The 18,144-nt window shown below is 41.2% G+C and overlaps 1 protein-coding gene across 2 annotated transcripts; it reads left to right on the forward strand.

Annotated features, from left to right (window-relative positions):
* Window positions 1-3,047: 3,047 nt before the first annotated feature.
* drosha (ribonuclease 3 drosha) lies at window positions 3,048-18,048 on the forward strand. 2 transcript variants are annotated; one of them, XM_022833659.2, is made up of 15 exons: window positions 3,048-3,260; window positions 5,500-6,418; window positions 6,779-7,130; window positions 7,449-7,634; window positions 7,769-8,153; window positions 8,289-8,636; window positions 8,801-9,087; window positions 9,265-10,081; window positions 10,219-10,357; window positions 12,088-12,308; window positions 12,633-12,840; window positions 13,145-13,385; window positions 13,618-13,781; window positions 13,882-14,245; window positions 14,488-18,048. In XM_022833659.2, the coding sequence occupies exons 2-15, from the start codon at window positions 5,500-5,502 to the stop codon at window positions 15,047-15,049; spliced, it is 5,193 nt and encodes a 1,730-aa protein (XP_022689394.1). In that variant the 5' UTR covers window positions 3,048-3,260; the 3' UTR covers window positions 15,050-18,048. The 2 variants fall into 2 exon arrangements, with proteins under 2 accessions (XP_022689394.1, XP_022689395.1); XM_022833660.2 differs by lacking the exon at window positions 3,048-3,260 and having other exon boundaries at window positions 4,896-6,418.
* The last annotated feature ends 96 nt before the right edge of the window (window positions 18,049-18,144 follow it).

Genomic DNA, 18,144 nt, shown 5'->3' on the forward strand with positions numbered 1-18,144 from the left:
TATATATATATATAGATTTCAATTCCCTAGTTGTCCGCAGAGAAACAGACCCTTACGATCAATTCGCTGTAAGTTCTAGCTATTTTTTACGCGAATAATCTGTAACGTATGCGATTTTTAACAAATAATTACTATCTTTAAACACAGAAAGGACGATTTCTTAGTTTCTGGGTAGCTGTCTTACTGATAAACCGTATCCCACTGTTCGAGTGTCTTAATGAGTCATGGAACGTATCGGTGAACCTATGCCACTTTCCATTTTCGTCTACCGACTTCCTGTTAGTGTACTAAGAGGACCTTTAAAGACCGAAAAGTTTTCAAAGATTTTACACAAGGCACGAGTGCCTATTGGTCAAAGTTTCGATTTTAGCAATTCAATTATTTAGTATAGAACTCCTTCAGGAGTTCCCTGAACAATACAGATCTATTTGATGTCATGTCTGCCTAATTGAAATTTCAAGAGGTTCAAGAGGACGGATACCCAAAGGGCCATATCAAACTCCGCCAAAAAATATGACCGCGTTCTATGCAAAAGCTGCCATTGTCTATGTCTGAAGATGGGGTGTCACTGTTCTTTCGAAGGTAGTTCGAATTGTGTTCTGAGCTTGTAGAGCAAACGTGTTGTTGAGTCTGTGACATAAACAAATTTGGACTAACAGTAGTTCTCCATAGGAATACCAAACCATTTTCTATTGTCCTTAGCCGCGGACGCTGCCATATCTTAGCTATGACCATCGCCTTCTGCCGAAAAAAGCGTGACCCTCGCGCAAAGTTGTTCCTTCGATAACTGTGTTCAATTTCGTTCCATTTGTTCCTTCGGGTGGCTCTAAAATCTGACAAAATATTTTTCCCATAGTTGATATAAGCCGAAATTGCAGCGAAGCGTTGGTGGTGAAAAACTTTGTGCCTTGGAGAGGCAACTGCAACATCAAAAAAGAGAAACAAAAGCGTGAAACGGATAATCTATGATGCATAAGTTGACTAAACAGTGTTAAGTGATAAAGGTACAAAAACAACGACTCATCGAAACTATCCAACAAATTCATGCAAGCTCAGATTAAGGTGTCTAGAGCTTTAGAAGTCGTCTAGTTGCTATGGTTTATTTAAATGGAAAAATCAATGTAACATATTACAAAGTTGTAGTTGTTCGACTGCTTTAAATACGTGACAATCTAGAATAGTTTATTCTATTTAATTCTAATTAATAAGTTCGTCTTTATATCTAAAGACGAATTCCACTACATATACTGCGGTTTCTGCTCCATAGATCATCATATCTCTAAACGTGTGTGTGATCATACAAATGGAGCAGCATTATAGCGAATTAGGAAGAAGCAGTGTTCCGTATAGGCGGACATATACTAAAGAACTCCAAATAACAAAGCATTTATGAATTATATTGACAATTATAAACGAAGTTTGTATGTGAGTTGATCACTGAAAGCCAGATTGGTCGACATTACTATGTCTAGATCTCTGGTGACCATAGCCATAAGAATGAGAGGAGCGTGAATGGCATAATCCCCGTGAGCAAATACCCAAAGAGGAACATTGAGATTTTTGGCGTATGGCCGAGCGAGGCTGTTCACTGGTGACTGCAAAAATTGGTATCACTGAAGAGTGTCCGTACTGCATTTAACGTTCTAATCCTCAGCATGTTTTAGATGACTGCTGTGCACGGGCGGGAGGGCCTATCACGACCCGCTCCTGTCTTGCTCCCTACGCTCACATAAAAACCTACCCAGCAGCATGCAGTAGAAGAAATGTCTTTTCGTGGATTGTCTATTATAGAAGCTTAGCAAACCCTTAAAATGTTCACCTTTTGAATCCTTATAGCTAACTTCTACCTGTGACATTAGCATGGTATCGTGCATCAAAAAAAGCAAAAGAAAGCTGAAGAAATTGTTGAAATGGTAAAGGTTAAACACTATTAACTGTCAACCTACCTTCCCCGTTAACAAAAAGCGATTTCATCACCCTGTAGTTTTGTCAAAAATTGGAAACCATGAAAATTTTTCCAAATATTTGTATTTGTTGGATTTTCTACATCACGAATGTGTAAACACTGAGAGAAAAATATATATAGTTACGACAAAATGAATTATGTGATAGCATGTATTTAGTATTGCAAAAATATGTACAATAATCGATACGGCCTACTTCTGATCATAAAGCATAGACGCGTATTTTAGCGACACATGTACAATGTGTTGTTAATGGCGAGCTGCGTCACTGGCGTGATGCGCTTCCAGAGCGCTCTGAAATGATGGAGAGATAAGTACATTTGATCCACACACGATCGCTGTTTTATTCAAATAGAATGAATACATTAAATAAAGAGTCAGCTTGCAATTATCACCGTGAATAGTTGTCAGTCTGTGCTGCCTATCGACCTGCCCAGCCACAAAACGACATAAGCGACTGAAGTCGTGCGGTTCGATCCGGTAGGCGAATTCCAATCCAATCTACCACAATTTTTGCACATTTTTCAAAATCTTCTGATGTCTCTTTACGTATCTTTATCAGCGTAGCCATTGATTTGTCATCATATCGATACGTCTTACTAAATTGACGTTGTTCTTAAATAAGCATATAAATAACTTTCTTTACTCGCTTCTTAACACTCACCTAGCAGCAGAAATAACTAAAAAGCCTGCATTATTCTAAATTGAACCCGATAAACGTTTTCTTACATAAAGTGAAATAGAAACATTTCGAATTTACATTCAGCAACTAATCTATTCACCCACGTGATTATAATTACTAACTTTAGCATTTAATACAGTATTTTCTCAAGGTTGTAGAAGCATCGTTAAATTACTGCATAGATATATCAGGCATAACCAATAAAGACCATCCAAAGGAAGTACGCAAGCTATACAGCAAACAGACGGGAAAGACGCAGTGCAATTGCGTTGAGTTTTTGAGCGTAAGGATTTGAAAATTGGCGCGCGCCCCTGGCGCAGCTTTCCTGTGGTTCAGTCTGCTCGCTGTAGTGGCGAAAGCACTTCACCGAAGCCCCGGTCACACGCTCAGGGTGTCAAAGATCATCATTCTACACATGATAAACATTAGCCGAATTACCGACTTTTTTTCTGTAGATGTTCTGTTGTTTCTAGGTAGTGAGCGACGTTGTGTTGTGGAGTGAACCTTTTTCAAAAGGCATTTTTCTGGCGGTGGGCTCTAAGTGAGCAGGAGGTGTTGGAGATGACTGCGGGCTAGGGGAAGTGTTTTGTGGAAGGTCACGGCGGCGCCCATAGGTTCGTGTAGCAGCGAAATAGGCGGCCCCTTCGGGGCCTTCTAGTCCAGCTCTAGATCTGCTTATTGGTGACTATTGACTCCATCTACCATGGCTATTGGACAGAGTTTTCTGCCACTCATTAAAAATAAATGATTTCCTATATTCCTTCTTGTCCGTTCTTTCGTGTGCCGAAGTGCCAAGCTCAATTGTGCACTAAATCGATGTGCAACAAAGATAAAGCCACGTTTATGAATTGCGCTGATTTGCTAGTACAGAACGAAGATAGGAGTTTGATACATAGGTGCGATTTTGCTACACCAAATTGTATAAATGGTCTTTATGGTAGTGCAGTAGCTAATGTATTCGCCTACTAAACTTGAGGACATATGATGGTCTGGGTTCGAACCCAGAAGTAGACATACTTCGTTCCGTGCTAAGAGCCAGCCGTCAGTAAGGAATACTTAACGGCTTGAGTACCAAACGTAGACCCCAAAACTTATAGGTGGTACTGAGCATAAATATCGTAAAAGGCACATCGATATTATGAGCTAATTTTAAAGACACGTGCGGAATTTAGATAGTCAGAAGAAGTCAAAGAAATGGAACTTCTTTGGACATAAAATTTATGGTGGTTATTCAACTCTGCGCTGTTGCCGATAGGGCTTCAAGAAGAGTGATTCGAATCTGATGAACTGAACATGTTTCTTTGAATTTGCGTGAGACTAGCGTTGGAGTAGCTCTCAATGAGGCTTTATAAACGGAAGCCATATATACGATAACAGTTATAGTTACACTCGTCTAATTTACAGTAGTTAAGTCAGTAGAGTAAATCGGACTGGGTAAACTAATCGATCTAAAGCTATGCTTCGAGTAATTTTCGAAAAAAAGCTATATCAAAACAAAGTTACGCAACTGCACTTGTTTGCTAAAGAAACTACCCTTTAAAACTGGGTACCTCCAGTGGCTTTATCAAGGCAACATGAAATGGAAGGAGCACATTTAAATACGCCGCCTGTTTAATTATAACAAGGGTATGTGTTATGCGTGTTTAGGCTGTCATTATTGTGAAGTTAATCTAGGTACGACTTTTATCACAAAATCACAATGATTTTGATTCTATGCTCACTTAGGCTCACACCAAATAGGTACACCAAGTTTTAGCAATAGCTTGTTAAAACTTGTTGTACTTATTTGATGTGTAAAAAGTTGAGTGAGCGCACTTGACTCACTCATCGGCCTGTTCTCAATAAGGTACGTGCTCCTGGAATTGCCTTGTTATATACGTAGGTCAAAGTTTTTGGGTGGTGTTTAAATTAAAAAAATTACACTGTTTTTCTACTTTACCTAGAACGTTTGTCAATATGAAACGGAGTATATAGCGCTCTAATTATTGTTATATTCTAAGTTAAAGACGGCTTTCCTTGAACTATAGCCAATGTTATTTTACCGGTGTTGTTTTTAGGGTAGTGTTACAAAAACAGCTTATTAGACTCTATTTTAGAGAAGTTCCAGTAATCGGCGCTTACAAAAAAAAACCCAAGTGTCGTTTTTATCTTTGCTAGATTTAATCAGAACGTCTATGGGCCTTTACCATTCGTAAAAGCTGCTGACTATCTGCTACAACAACTGAATGCTTATGGCAGTTTTGCAGACATTGTTTCCCTTATTGGAGTTTGCACATGTCTAACTTAACTTCATCATCTTCCGTAGTTTAAACGTTCTCATATTAATAAATAATGTGCTTATGATAGGCCTTGCGGCTAATTACATCGTAATGGTCGCCATGCAAATACCTCCAATGATATATAGCATGAGTCAGATCAATTTATGTTTAACTGACAAGATTTTACGCTCAACAGCCACAATTTCCTATGACTAATTTTTATCATAATAATAGTAATAATAATATGTGTGTCTGTCGTACGTCTTCTACACAACTGCTTGCTATTGTTTCTCACGGCTATAAGTTTATGTGAGTGACTATGTACGTGTAGATTGGCTAGTAATTTTTTTTTTTATTATATTATATAACACGCTTTATCATATCCACACCAAAGTGAAGTTGTCACAAGCAGTACCGCCTGTGTACCCTTAATTAGGGCAATTCTATCGTCATCGTCCACTGCATGTGAACGTAACGTAAGGGGACAAGGAAGAGGCCCCACAAGCTACTTATTATATTACATGGATAAGTTTTTCAAGTTAATTCAAGCTATAGTCCTAAACTTTACTTTCTTCTTGATTTTGTTTTCTCGCAGATGTATAAACAGAACAGCGACGGCGGCCTCGTAGATGCGGCTGTTGTCGACGCAGCCATCAGCGTCAGCAGTCAGCATCCCCACACAGCGACCTCCCGCTGGCTTACTGGTGTCCAGCAGCATCATCAGCAACAGCACTACAACCATCAACAACAGCAGCAACACAGTCAGCAACAGCAGCAACCACAGCAACACCCGCGTCAACATCAGCAACAGCCGTGTCTTCTCGAGCAGATGGCCGCGTCTGGATCACACCAGCCCCCCCAGGCTCATACACTGCCTGCGACATTATTGGGTCCGCCTGGTCTCTTAGCTGCAGGTGTAGCGGGTGGAATTAGTGGCATGGCAGCGGCTGCTGCAGCGGCCCAACTCGGCGTCGGCCAAATGAGCACGATGAGCAGCGTCCATCATCACCTTGGACATCTGGGCGTTGGTGGCGCTGGCATCGTTGGTATGGGCGGTATGGGTGCTGCAGTAGGAGGCGGTATGGGAATGCCACTAGTACATGTATCGCCGGATGTGGCGGTACAGGCTGGTCTTAATGCAGCCGTCGTTAATAATCAATTCAATGCGGCTGCAGCTGCCGCCGGGCACCATCATCCGGCAACAATGGCCGTCAACCAGGCGACGATGGCGGCTGCTGGCGGTTGTATGGGCGCCGCCGCCATGGGAGCTGCGGCTGCGGGCGTAATGTATCCGCAAATGATGAATGACATGATGATGCAAAATGGCGTCGTTGGGAAACATCTACCAGGTCTGGCCGCCGCTGCCAATGTTAACCTACAATTGAATCTTCAGCATTCAATGCAACAACGGATGCAGCATTTGCAACCACAAAACCACCAACAGCAACAGGTGCAACAACAACAGCACAGTAATGGAGCATCGACTGTAGCAGCTGTAGCAGCCGCAGCGGCAGGTATTTATCTATCGCGAACTCGAACTTTAGAAACGTAAACTAAAGATATTATGGAGGAGACTAATAATAACGAATACAATTTTTTGATATTGCATTTATATCCATTATGCCAATGCTTACTCTATTATTTGGATTATGGATACAAAGCTGTAGTTTTGCGTCTCTTTCACTAGTTAGCGCCGTAATGTACGATCGTAATTATGTTTATCAGCCTGTAAGAAACGTAACCTTCTTTTGGGATGTCGAGTTTCACCTACATTTTTTAACCCTTTAATTGTATATGGCAACGACAGTAACTAAGGTTTTTAGACCACGTAGCGACATTGTACGTCACAATAATGTTAACTCGTTTTTTTACAGGCGTAACTGACGGCCATATTCCCACGAGCAGCGCACTAGCTGGTCTCTGGACACCGGCGCCATCGGCTTCTCCAGTTATATCAACTGTGGGCTCGCTACCACTGATATCTCCAGTTCCCGTTACAAGTCCATCGTCACTTCTGCAAGTTGTACCTGGAACCCCGGTTCCGCGGGATAATGAACTGGCTCGCTTTGATGATGCCCGTTTGCGCTACGATGGAAATGCAGTGGCCTCAAAAGTAGATTGTACCGTCTCCGGACCACTGCAAAATAATAATCATCATCCGAATAGCCGCCTTTACAGGATATCATCAACAGACTACAACAACTACGCCGACATTAACCTCAAAATGTGACTTTTAGAAATAAATAGAATGTATTTTATTATCTTATAATTATATGCTTATCATAATATTTATGTATCATTGATTTATAATGGACAACATATTTACTTCGGTATATTTTACTAGGAGGTTCATACCTCCTAGTAGTATAATAAATAATAATGCACGTAATATTCGGAGCGATTTTCCAACTCCTCTAAGTTGGATCTTATTCCACTCTCACACACACGCACGGTATTCGCTATTTTTACAGGTAGGGTATAATTTTATACACAATCTCTAAAAACGTAATTGATCTCATTTTGTCGATGGTGCAACATTTTCAGTAAACGGGAACCTAGCTATAGCTCACGGAGTCGTTCTAAATCCCGTAGGTCTCCTTCGGGTCGTGGATCACGGTGGTCGAACCGTTCTAGAAGTCCATTGAAGAGGCCCTTAAAGATCGAGCGATCAAGAAGCCCGAGTTGTCGCGCAGAGCGCCATCGAAGCTCGAGCCATCGAGTAAATAATAAGTAAGTGCACTTATATTAAGCATATGTGTGTCTTTGTCACTCTAATTTAACATTAATTTTTTATAATGCGTTTATTACGCTCCCTAGTATGCGCTAATACCTGTTTCTGTTGCTTTATCGTGAATCATCTTAAGGAGCCCCCCGCGAAGTCACCATGACTCGCGATCCAGGCGCCCGTTATCACGTTCGGCCAGCTACAGGAAGCTAAATAGTAGAGAAACTAACGGTACCACACCGAACGAGCGCAACTCTTCGCACTATCGTCACCAGCCGCCTCTACCTCCGAGGACAGGTTCGAGACAACATCGAGATCATCGGAGCATTAAATCAGATAGGGCAAGGGATCGAGAAAAGGAAAAAGAAGAGAAGGAATTCCGTTTCTCGTCCGACAACTATAGCTCAGATGAGGGGGAAGTGGGCACCAAAGAGATCTCCGAAGAGGATTATCGAATGGAAATCGCTTCCTATACAAGATGTTGCCCAGCAGAACTCTATTTTACCAAAGATAACAACAACGAGGTACTTTGTAGAAGTTTATTTTCTTTTAAAAAAGCTGGTTACTAAATCTAATAATTCTGTGTATGTGCGCTGTAAGCCTTTCGCCGAGTTCAACAAAATATCTTAACCTGATACAAATGTTTTGTTACATGATAGCTTCGCAAGGAGGAAACCCGATCGACCGAACGCTTTGAAAAGCTTCTAACCGAGTTCGAAGAGGAGCTCTTAAAGCGCGCTGAACGCACACGATCTACTCAGGCACCGTATGAGCGACCTAAAAGAAAGCCACACATTTGCATGCATTATAAAAAGAAGCAGAAGCGACAAAATCGCCAAGAAAATGGCACAAAAACTGGAATCATTTTGTCAAGTGACAGCAGCAGTGACTCAAGTGATACCGAGTGGTGTTCATCGGAAGAGGAGGACAACGTTACTGAACTCGAACTCAAGAAGAAGCACCCTTATCGATTACACGAAGAGCTCTGGTTCAACGATCCCGGGGAGGTAAAGTTGACGTTAGCGTATTGGACAAGGTTAATCTAATAGACTGTTATAGTGATAAATTAGTTTGTTTTCTAAGAGGCGTATTAGCGAGCGTTATTAGGATTTAAGTAGTGAGTTTGACTCATCTAGTGGCTTTGCAATAACGATTTTGTTTTTTTTTTCAGATGAATGATGGGCCGCTCTGTCGGTGTAGTGTGAAAGCGAAACGCACGGGAATTCGTCACAACCTATTCCCTGGAGAGGCGCCGCCCTCACCTGCCTGCGATCCAAGCTCGAACAACGCCGGTCGCTTGTTCCACTACCGCGTTGCCATCACCCCGAGGACAAATTTTGCGCTCAAACGCTTCCCTACGGTAATTCGTCACGACAACCATGACTTCATCTTCGAAGGATTCTCACTCTTCTCTCACTACAAGCTACCTGACAACCTGCCTTCATGCAGGATAATAAGGTATATTCCCCTAAAGAAGGAAAACAAATCTAAAAGACGAGCAAATTTCGAGGCGTTTACCTGCCTAAGTATCTCATTATGGGGCATATATTATGCACTCAGAATAGAATAGTAATAATAATATTAAAAAGAAAAGCAAGTTCCTTATAAGTTCTTTCATTACTTGTCATATTCCAGATACAATATTGAATACCTGATCGCTTACATACCTGAGGAGTTCCCTAGCAACTTCACTGTGCGGGGACTCGACCTTCTGTCAGACTATCTATTTAAGGAGTTGCTGGAATTAGTTGACATCAATTGGCGTCTAAACGATCAGCCATCTAATGAAGGCTGTCCGCAGTTCCATGTGATGCCGCGCTTTGTGCGCCCTTTACCGGAGAAAGGCAAGGAGCTGTTGTCGCTCAATCTGATAATCGGCCACCTGCTCAAGAACAACCGCCCGTTGGTTTCGCGTGAAGGGATTCCGAAACTAGCGAAGTTAGACGCAGCTGCTTGGATTGACATGGTCGAGGCCAAGGTCAAGGGTCAGCTAGTGACACGACCTGGTATGAAGCCCTGCTCACTGCGAGTAGATCAACTCGACCGCGAGCCGTCGCTAGAGAACTCAACACAGTTCCCTGTTATTGTTCATTTTGGAATGCGACCGGCACAACTAAGCTACGCTGGCAATCCCAAATACCAAAAAGCACTTAAGGAGCTAACTAAACTCAAAAAGTACCTGGCCACCAAGGCGAAAGTCGACTACCAGGATAAGGCTCGATTGGCCAAAAAAGAGAAGGCGTTGCAGGATTTGAAGCAGGCACAAGAGCTCAAGCGCGACGTGACGGTCGTTCTCAGCTCAGAAGGCTTTTACCGAACGGGACTACGCTCTGATGTTGCGCAACATGCGCTTGTTGTACCAGTACTGATTGGTCATCTTCGCTTCCATCGGTCACTATATAGGCTTGAAGAAAACTTAAAGCTAAAATTTAATGACCGACTTCTGTTACAGGTTTGTACTAGAAAGAACAGAATTTTACAGAACAAAATAACGTAGTTTAACTGCATACTTACTATTGTGGTTGTCGCCAAATAATCTTACATATCTGACTTTGTGCTTTTGTATCCAACTTACATTTCGTATTCCAGCTGGCGCTTACGCATCCCTCATACAGGGAGAATTTCGGAACCAATCCAGATCATGCGCGTAACTCAATGACCAACTGCGGAATGCGTCAGCCGGAGTACGGGGATCGCAGGGTACTTTACCTATATTCGAGGAAAAGAGGTTAGCCATAAAACTTGTTAATTGATATTGCAGCGCTACATACACACGTACAGCGGATTTCGGCTCGGCATGGGCGCACGCAAATACGGCACTTGTGGAATTTTCATTAGTAATTCATTTAAATATTCATTGCAAGAGCGGCATACTAGACGTCAAATGCAGGCACCTAATATTGGCTACAAATAAAACAACTAGAAAAGCACGTGTTGGGCTAATCCTTCCGTCTCCCAAGAAAAAATGATTTTTGCTTAGTACATATAAAAGCATCCTATTAATTTGATTGACAGATTTCTTTTACTGAGGTACTTGTGAAGTATCGGCAAGTTCTTGCGTGAGCAGCAAAGGATCTAATCTAATTGTAGAACACTTATCTTTAAAAGATAAGAATTATAAACATAATACGCATCTGGCTTGTGTCTTACAAAGTATAGTGTTTATTTATGCATTTATATTATGAACACAAGATTGTTGTACTTTACTCAATTGAGTTTAACACTGTTTAGATCAACCTAATTTGTTACGATCTTCTTCGGCTTACTACAAAAATCACAGCTCATAATTTAATGATTAAAATGTAGATACATATATCCACGCATAGTGAAGATTTGCCACATTTACTATATTACATTTCTGGACTTTGATCCTCCAGCACTTCTTGAGTGGCTCTGACGAATGCATATTCACGGTTAAGCTTCCATTTTACGTTTAGCTAACATCACTTATAGCTCCGTTAGACACCAGTGTATATAACCACCCGTGTCTGTGTCGTTGGCACTAGCTTTACGGTTTGTGGGGAGCTGAAAATGTAAGGTACCGCAACTTGCACCCTATCCTTGTAGCGGCTGTTCAGACATAGACACTGCAATAACAATAAGCATTGGAAAAAAATAACATGTACTTAACAATTCCCGGTGAAGTCGATCAAGCCAGCATTATTGGATCCTTCGCAGCTCCCGAGTAATTACCCGTTATGGACTAAACCTGGAGAGGACTGTTGAGTATATTGTCTTCAGTTCGCCCACCTTTGGTCACATAATGAAACAAAGTCTTCGATAAATATCGAACCGCTTATCTGAAGATTGTCTCGAAAATCAGCCGAGAACAAACCCTGGCCCGAAAATGCCTTCTGCCCATTCTTGCTTCAGTCAGACGCACTATTGGAGATAGATAGAGATTTGGTCGATAGGGACGTATGCGGGTTCATCTTCGTAATGACACTGTGGGATTGAAGGCGTAAGTGTTGGAGTAGCTTCTGAACTCATGTGCTCTTTGTCAAAGTGCACTCTGAGGGCAGGTGATTTTCAGGTGGCTACTCCAGCAGCACCTACTTCACTCGGTGGATATTCAAGTTTACAATCAACCTGCATTAACGCTGGGTTACAACTAGTGACATGATGGGTCCAGCGTGTCTCTGAACTAGGTAACATGGAAACACTTCCATCTTTCGGGCTATAATCACTCAGAAGGATGTTTTTTTTTCTGTATATCTAGCTTTCTTAGATTGCTTCTTTGTCAGATGCTAACTGTCTTTTATACTGATGTCACCACATTGCTGCTGGCTAAGAAGAAAATGGAGTTGTAAATCTATCGCATGAAGCGTCTATGATGGTGAAGGGTCGCTTGCCACTAAAACAAAAATGACGGATTTTTTGCTGTTTTGTGTTCCTGCGAAATGTGTGTATGTGTTGTGTGGATCGTATATTGCGATCTGGATGGGTCGTCGCTGCCAGGTATCAAGATGCTTCTATCGATCATGTCGCGTCTGGCCAAGGATATTGAAACGGCATCGACTGTGCACCACTATGAAAGACTGGAGTTTCTGGGTGACGCGGTCATTGAGTTCTTGTCATCAATTCATCTCTTCCATATGTTTCCCGATGTTGAGGAAGGTGGGCTGGCGACCTATCGCGCCGCAATCGTCCAGAATCAACATCTCGCCGTTCTAGCAAAGGTACCCAACAGCCCATAATGACGGACACCATATGAAATAAAAAAAAATGTGCAGGCTTCCGTAAAACAAACATGAGGGTAAGATCAAGCGCAACTATTCTTAATGGACGTTCGATGACTATGTGAGTTGCATTTTAAGGTAATTACCTAAGAAGGAATGTATCATGCGGTCTGTAATGAATATTTCGTGAGCAGTTATAATATGCTTATAACAACAATAGTTAAAACCCCCTTTACGGTGATAATTTTACTAACAAGCAAATAAGAAATGAAAGCATACTATAAGAAAAATTGTTTTTGTTGCCTTTGTGCTTGACTGGAGCAGAAACTTCAACTGGATGAGTTCATGCTATATGCTCACGGGTCCGATCTGTGCCACGATCTCGAACTCAAGCATGCTATGGCTAACTCTTTGGAGGCACTTATGGGGGCCATTTTTCTTGACCATGGTATTGAGCATGTCGACAGGGTCTTCGGGGAGACCCTTTTTAGACCATCTGCTGTTACAACCGCGAACTGTGCGACGGTCACAAGTATGTATAAAGACAAACAGAACGGCGGTTTAGAAAATTTTTTTCCGATACCCAGGCGCCGACTTCGTCTGTTTTGTTTATATATCTTTGGTGAATAGTTTCTAATCAGACGATCTAGTCCAGGTGTCGTTTTTTTCAACGCAAGACAAGTATATCACTGTTGCAACGATAGCTACAATATGAACCCGCCATCGGGTGCAGGCGTATCCCATTACTAATTATTATGTATAAACCCAGCAACCAGAGTACTGGTTTCCAAAAACGAAGAGCGCTCTCATTATTATTTAACCCAATCAACACGCAGGCGGTCATCGTGCAATGAATTGGGGTTTGGAATGCGCCGAGCTTCTAGAAAGGTGGTGCAATTATCGCCGGCACCCATTGCAGCTGCAAGAGCCAGATGGCGATCGGAGATGGATCGAACATTATCCCGTTCTTCAGAAACTCACAAACTTCGAGAAGCAGATTGGCGTGGAATTTACTCACATCCGACTTCTCGCAAGGGCATTTACCCATCGCTCCGTTGGATTCAACAACCTCACACTGTGAGTTTGAACGGCATACATGACTTCGCCGGCTGTCGTATGGCGTATTATGGCAATGCTATATAATCACAATGTATTATTAGTACTAAAATAGTATTTGTATTAGTACTCATATAGAAAATTTTATTTAGATAAGTAATATGATTCCTACTTTTGAACGTCCTATCAGTAATAATATAAGCATAAATCATGAAGTGCTATAATAGTTTCGTTCTTAATCGACGATTTGTAGTGGTTCAAACCAACGCCTGGAATTCCTTGGAGATACCGTACTCCAATTGGTGTCCTCTGAGTACCTGTACAAATTTTTCCCTGAACATCATGAAGGGCATCTTTCGCTCCTCCGAAGCTCGATTGTCAACAACCGCACACAGGCTGTAGTGCATGATGACTTAGGTAAGTGGACGAAAGTGGGCATCTGTTTTCAATAAACCTCATCACAATTTATAGAGAAAACTGCATCATTATTGGGCTGTAATTTGTTTCATTGCTGCAGGAATGTTGGAGTATTCGATGTACCCGTTATCACAAAACGGTCTCAAGGTAAAAGATCGTGCCGACATTCTTGAAGCGTTCCTAGGTGCTCTCTTCGTCGACAAGGGGCTAGACTACTGCCGAAGATTCTGTCAAGTAGTATTTTTCCCGCGTCTAGAACATTTCATTCGCAACCAAGACTGGAATGATCCTAAATCGAAGCTACAACAATGTTGTCTAACCTTGCGACATATGAGCAATGGTCAACCTGAGATTCCACTTTACAAAGTTATCGATTCCAGTGGGCCCACCAACACGCGACGATACACCGTAGCTGTCTATTTTCGAGGCAGACGAATGGCAACCGCCAGTGGACATAGCATCAAGTGAGTCTATTATTATTACAACTAAGCTTTTCAAAAAGCTGCTTCCCAAACGATACTTGGTTCCGGCTACTCAGCTGCACTCGACTGATCTGTAACAAGATCTACTAGGAATAAGAGGCATGACAGGTAATATAGATAGTTATTTTCATCATCAAAGTCCACTCCCTACTTTAATTGCTCCCTATTCTCTCCGCTTTAGATACTCGTTTAATTTGTATATTATATTGCCCATATAATTGCAGAGAAGCGCAATGGCAGGCAGCCTCGCTCGCATTGGCAAACTACAAAGAGTTCTTCAACCACAAAGTGGTTGAAGATATTATAAAGGGTCCTAGCGGTCGTCAAGAGAGCTACGAACGGTCAAAAGAGGACAGAGTTACAACAGCAGCAATATCAGCAACATCCACATCTTTACAAGGGATAATAACCACAGCCACAGTAGCAACAGATAGTGGGAATACAGCGTCTAATGGTGGAAGCGGTGGCGGAAGCCGCGGCGAAGGACGAAAATGTCGAGAAGACTGGGTGAACGGAAACAGCCACAAGCGATTGTCTTTTGAAAAGGACAACAGGCAAAATGGCCATCGATCTGATTACGAACGTGACCGCAGGGATCAAAGGCCAGCTTCACATCGGCTATTTAGGGATTCTTCAGTGCGAGATTCACGAGATTCGAGGGACTACAGCAGAGAGTCACGAGAACCACGGGAAACAAAGGATGCCAGAGATGAGAGGGGTCGTGGGGACGCAGGTTTCCGCGACAGTTTTGGACGAGATCGCGATCGCTCTCGTTGGCAGAGGTAAAGGGCTGCAATTATGAGTAAAACCTATAACGATAGGAAATCATTGGTTTAACCGGAGAAAGTAGAACTCTCAGCAGCATAGGCAATACAAGAGCACCTTAAAACCACAGAATGAGATCAAATAACAAGAAGCCGGCTGAAGTTGCGCACACGAAACGAAAAGGCGAACGGACGAAAGGAAAGGCTGTCAGCAAAAGAAGGCTTTTGTTGAAGACAAAGTCGACGATGAAGATCATTATGTTTTTGTTTTTATATACTTATTAACGCCGAGGGGACCTGATAAGAACTACCTCTGTATAGGTGGTGCCGCCGACATGAGACAAACGTAGACAAATGTCGTTGAAACGTTATTTAACTCCGCCTCGTCTGCAGGTGAGATTAAGCAAAAAGATTTAGTTATAGAGACAGTAAAGACGTTGTTTAAAACAGTAACATGATGATACGTCAAACACTATCGTTAGTTTATGAGGAAGCCTTCTAGGTTCTGAAAAAGTTCGGAAAGCAAAAAAGGATGAAGTGTAGAGTCATGGATTCTGCATGAGCAATTGCAGGAACTATAACTAAAATAACAAAAGGGGTGTAGTGCGATTCTTTTTGTCCCTAAGGAGTACCTAAGCGGTTGAGTGCAAATTTTTGTCGCTAGAACGACCTATGTCAATAGTTTCTTATTGTCATACACAAGAGGATTTGCTCGCGTCGTACTGTGACTAAACTACCATATAGACGCATGCTTTGTTAGGGGGTAGGATGGCGTACTATTGAGATGTAGATCCAATCTTGGAAGTGTCCGCAAATACCTACTCGTAGTTGTTGCAGGCAGACTTGTAGTTGTTGACCTTTATTTATGTAATCGGCAGATCTTTGTGACTTAATTGAGATCTTAGTCACACTCAGTAACCAAGACCGTTTTTTCGCTCTAAGGGCTATACAGTGTAACTGTTTTCTTGTTTCGTTTGAACAAACAGCACAAACACAAAAAATACGCATCGGTAAAAATCAAAGCATGCCAATAACCAGCAACAAAAAAAAGTAAAGCTTACGAATAATATGCAACAAACTTGTTCTGAGGCATGACGGTTATTCTATGTACGCGGTAATCATAAAAATACAATAACAAATATCAGTGATTCATCATTAAGATTTTGATGATGCTGATGTAGAAAATCTCATCCCAAACGCACATCGGTGAACAGCGCCGGCTTTAACACAAAAACTTCTCAGCATACACAAAGACACGTTAACAGACATGAGCTCACATCGTTATCAAACAGGGAACAGAAGTAGATCGATACATTTTTTCCTCGATTAAAGACGAACAGGTCCAACCACCTTGTGTAACTGACAGACTGACGATTGAAAACGCGAAGAACAAAGCACTAAATGACCCCATTTTAGTTCGTCCAAAATTAAGTAGAGAAGAGTTCAGATGAATGGGGGGAACCCCGGTGTAAAGCTGACAGGCCCTTCATCCAACAGATGATGGCAATAAGTCCGCTTAACCAATAAATTCATGGTAAAACGTTATATATATATATATATATATATATATATATATGTTGAAAAAAGTGGTGGTCAAAGCACAAGCGCAATTGAGGCAATTCAAGAAGAATTATACTGACAAGCTATATTAGATTTTAACATTAGGAAACAACACCTAAAAAACTAGTAAACACTTACACACGAACGCGCCCAAAAGCTGCACTGAGTAAAGTACACATGTACGCAGTGTTGGCGACAATGCGATGTACGTGACTACAGAAATGAAATCCAATCTGGTTTTAGATGAGCTGATGTGCTTCACCGCTTCAATCAGTCTTACCTCAACATCAGCAACGATTATTTCTATGATGACAATTTTAAAGTTAGTTAAGTTTCGGTGCGATTATATACAATTAGCTTAAATACCGGCAAGTTAAAAAATAGCATGTACTCAAAAGTTGCCATCGTAGTCAATTGATTGATTGAGTGATCATTTACAGACTCCACAAATACGTCAGTGCTTTCAGAGCTCCCATCAGCTCTTGCCTGATCAATTGCTTTAACATATTCTCAGTACCAAACAGATGACTAACGATGGTTCAAAAAACTATAAACGAATTAGACGACCACTGTTGAAGATAGCTTTTCCTTAGGTCTGCTGTGCAGTGTCGTCACTATTACTTATGAGCAGAATGGTGTACTGTAGTAATAAATGTAGTAAACGAATAGTTATTACATACAACCGCTACGGTTACACGGGATTACACACTTGAAAAGAAACCAATCTATACTGTGTATGTATCGCTGTTTGACTGAAATCTCGTTTGTTCCTGCCTGTCCAAATGACGAACTTACGCTTTTAATACAACGCTTCCATCTTTAGGGATCATCGTCATCACCATCAGCACAATTATCATCAGTTTTTATTAATTTCATTTGTATCATGTATTACATACAGCTCCAATCTATTAACAAACAACAAATAAGAAATTTAAAAAAGCAAAAAAAACGCAAAACTGCTATATCAGTCTAACTATTATGGCTAACTGCTACCAATCGACATAGGAGTACTCCACTTAGCCACTATCTACTTTCGGTGTGTGTATCATACTTATATATGTACTTCTTCTTCTTGTATATATATATATATATATATATATATATATATATATAAAACATACTACTTGTATACTAATGTATACGTGATTTAACGTGCGAATATTAGCCATCGGACGGCACAAGCGATCTCAAACATAAAGCATGTTTTTCTTAATACAGATGTGAGTTACCGATAGATATAGTAGTTATCTTATAATAGAAAAGGTGATTTGAGAAATAGAGAGAGAAAGGGTCGAGAGAAAAACAACACCAACAAGTTTACGTTCGCGGGACATTGCGATAAATATATAAATTTATGTAGATGTCCTAATATTATATATATCATACACATATAGACAATAAAGCCGAAACAAAAGAAAGCTCCTACCGTTACTACTAAAAATAAACATATATATAAGAACATTTATCATTGTAATTTGATTGTACCATTACATGAATGTATGGGTTCCAATGTAAATGTCCAGTCACGCTATTTTGATGTTTTTACCTATTATATAT

Source organism: Varroa jacobsoni, unplaced genomic scaffold (genome assembly GCF_002532875.2).
Source record: "Varroa jacobsoni isolate VJ856 unplaced genomic scaffold, vjacob_1.0 scaffold_467, whole genome shotgun sequence".
In the NCBI taxonomy this organism is placed as follows: Eukaryota; Metazoa; Arthropoda; class Arachnida; order Mesostigmata; family Varroidae; genus Varroa; species Varroa jacobsoni.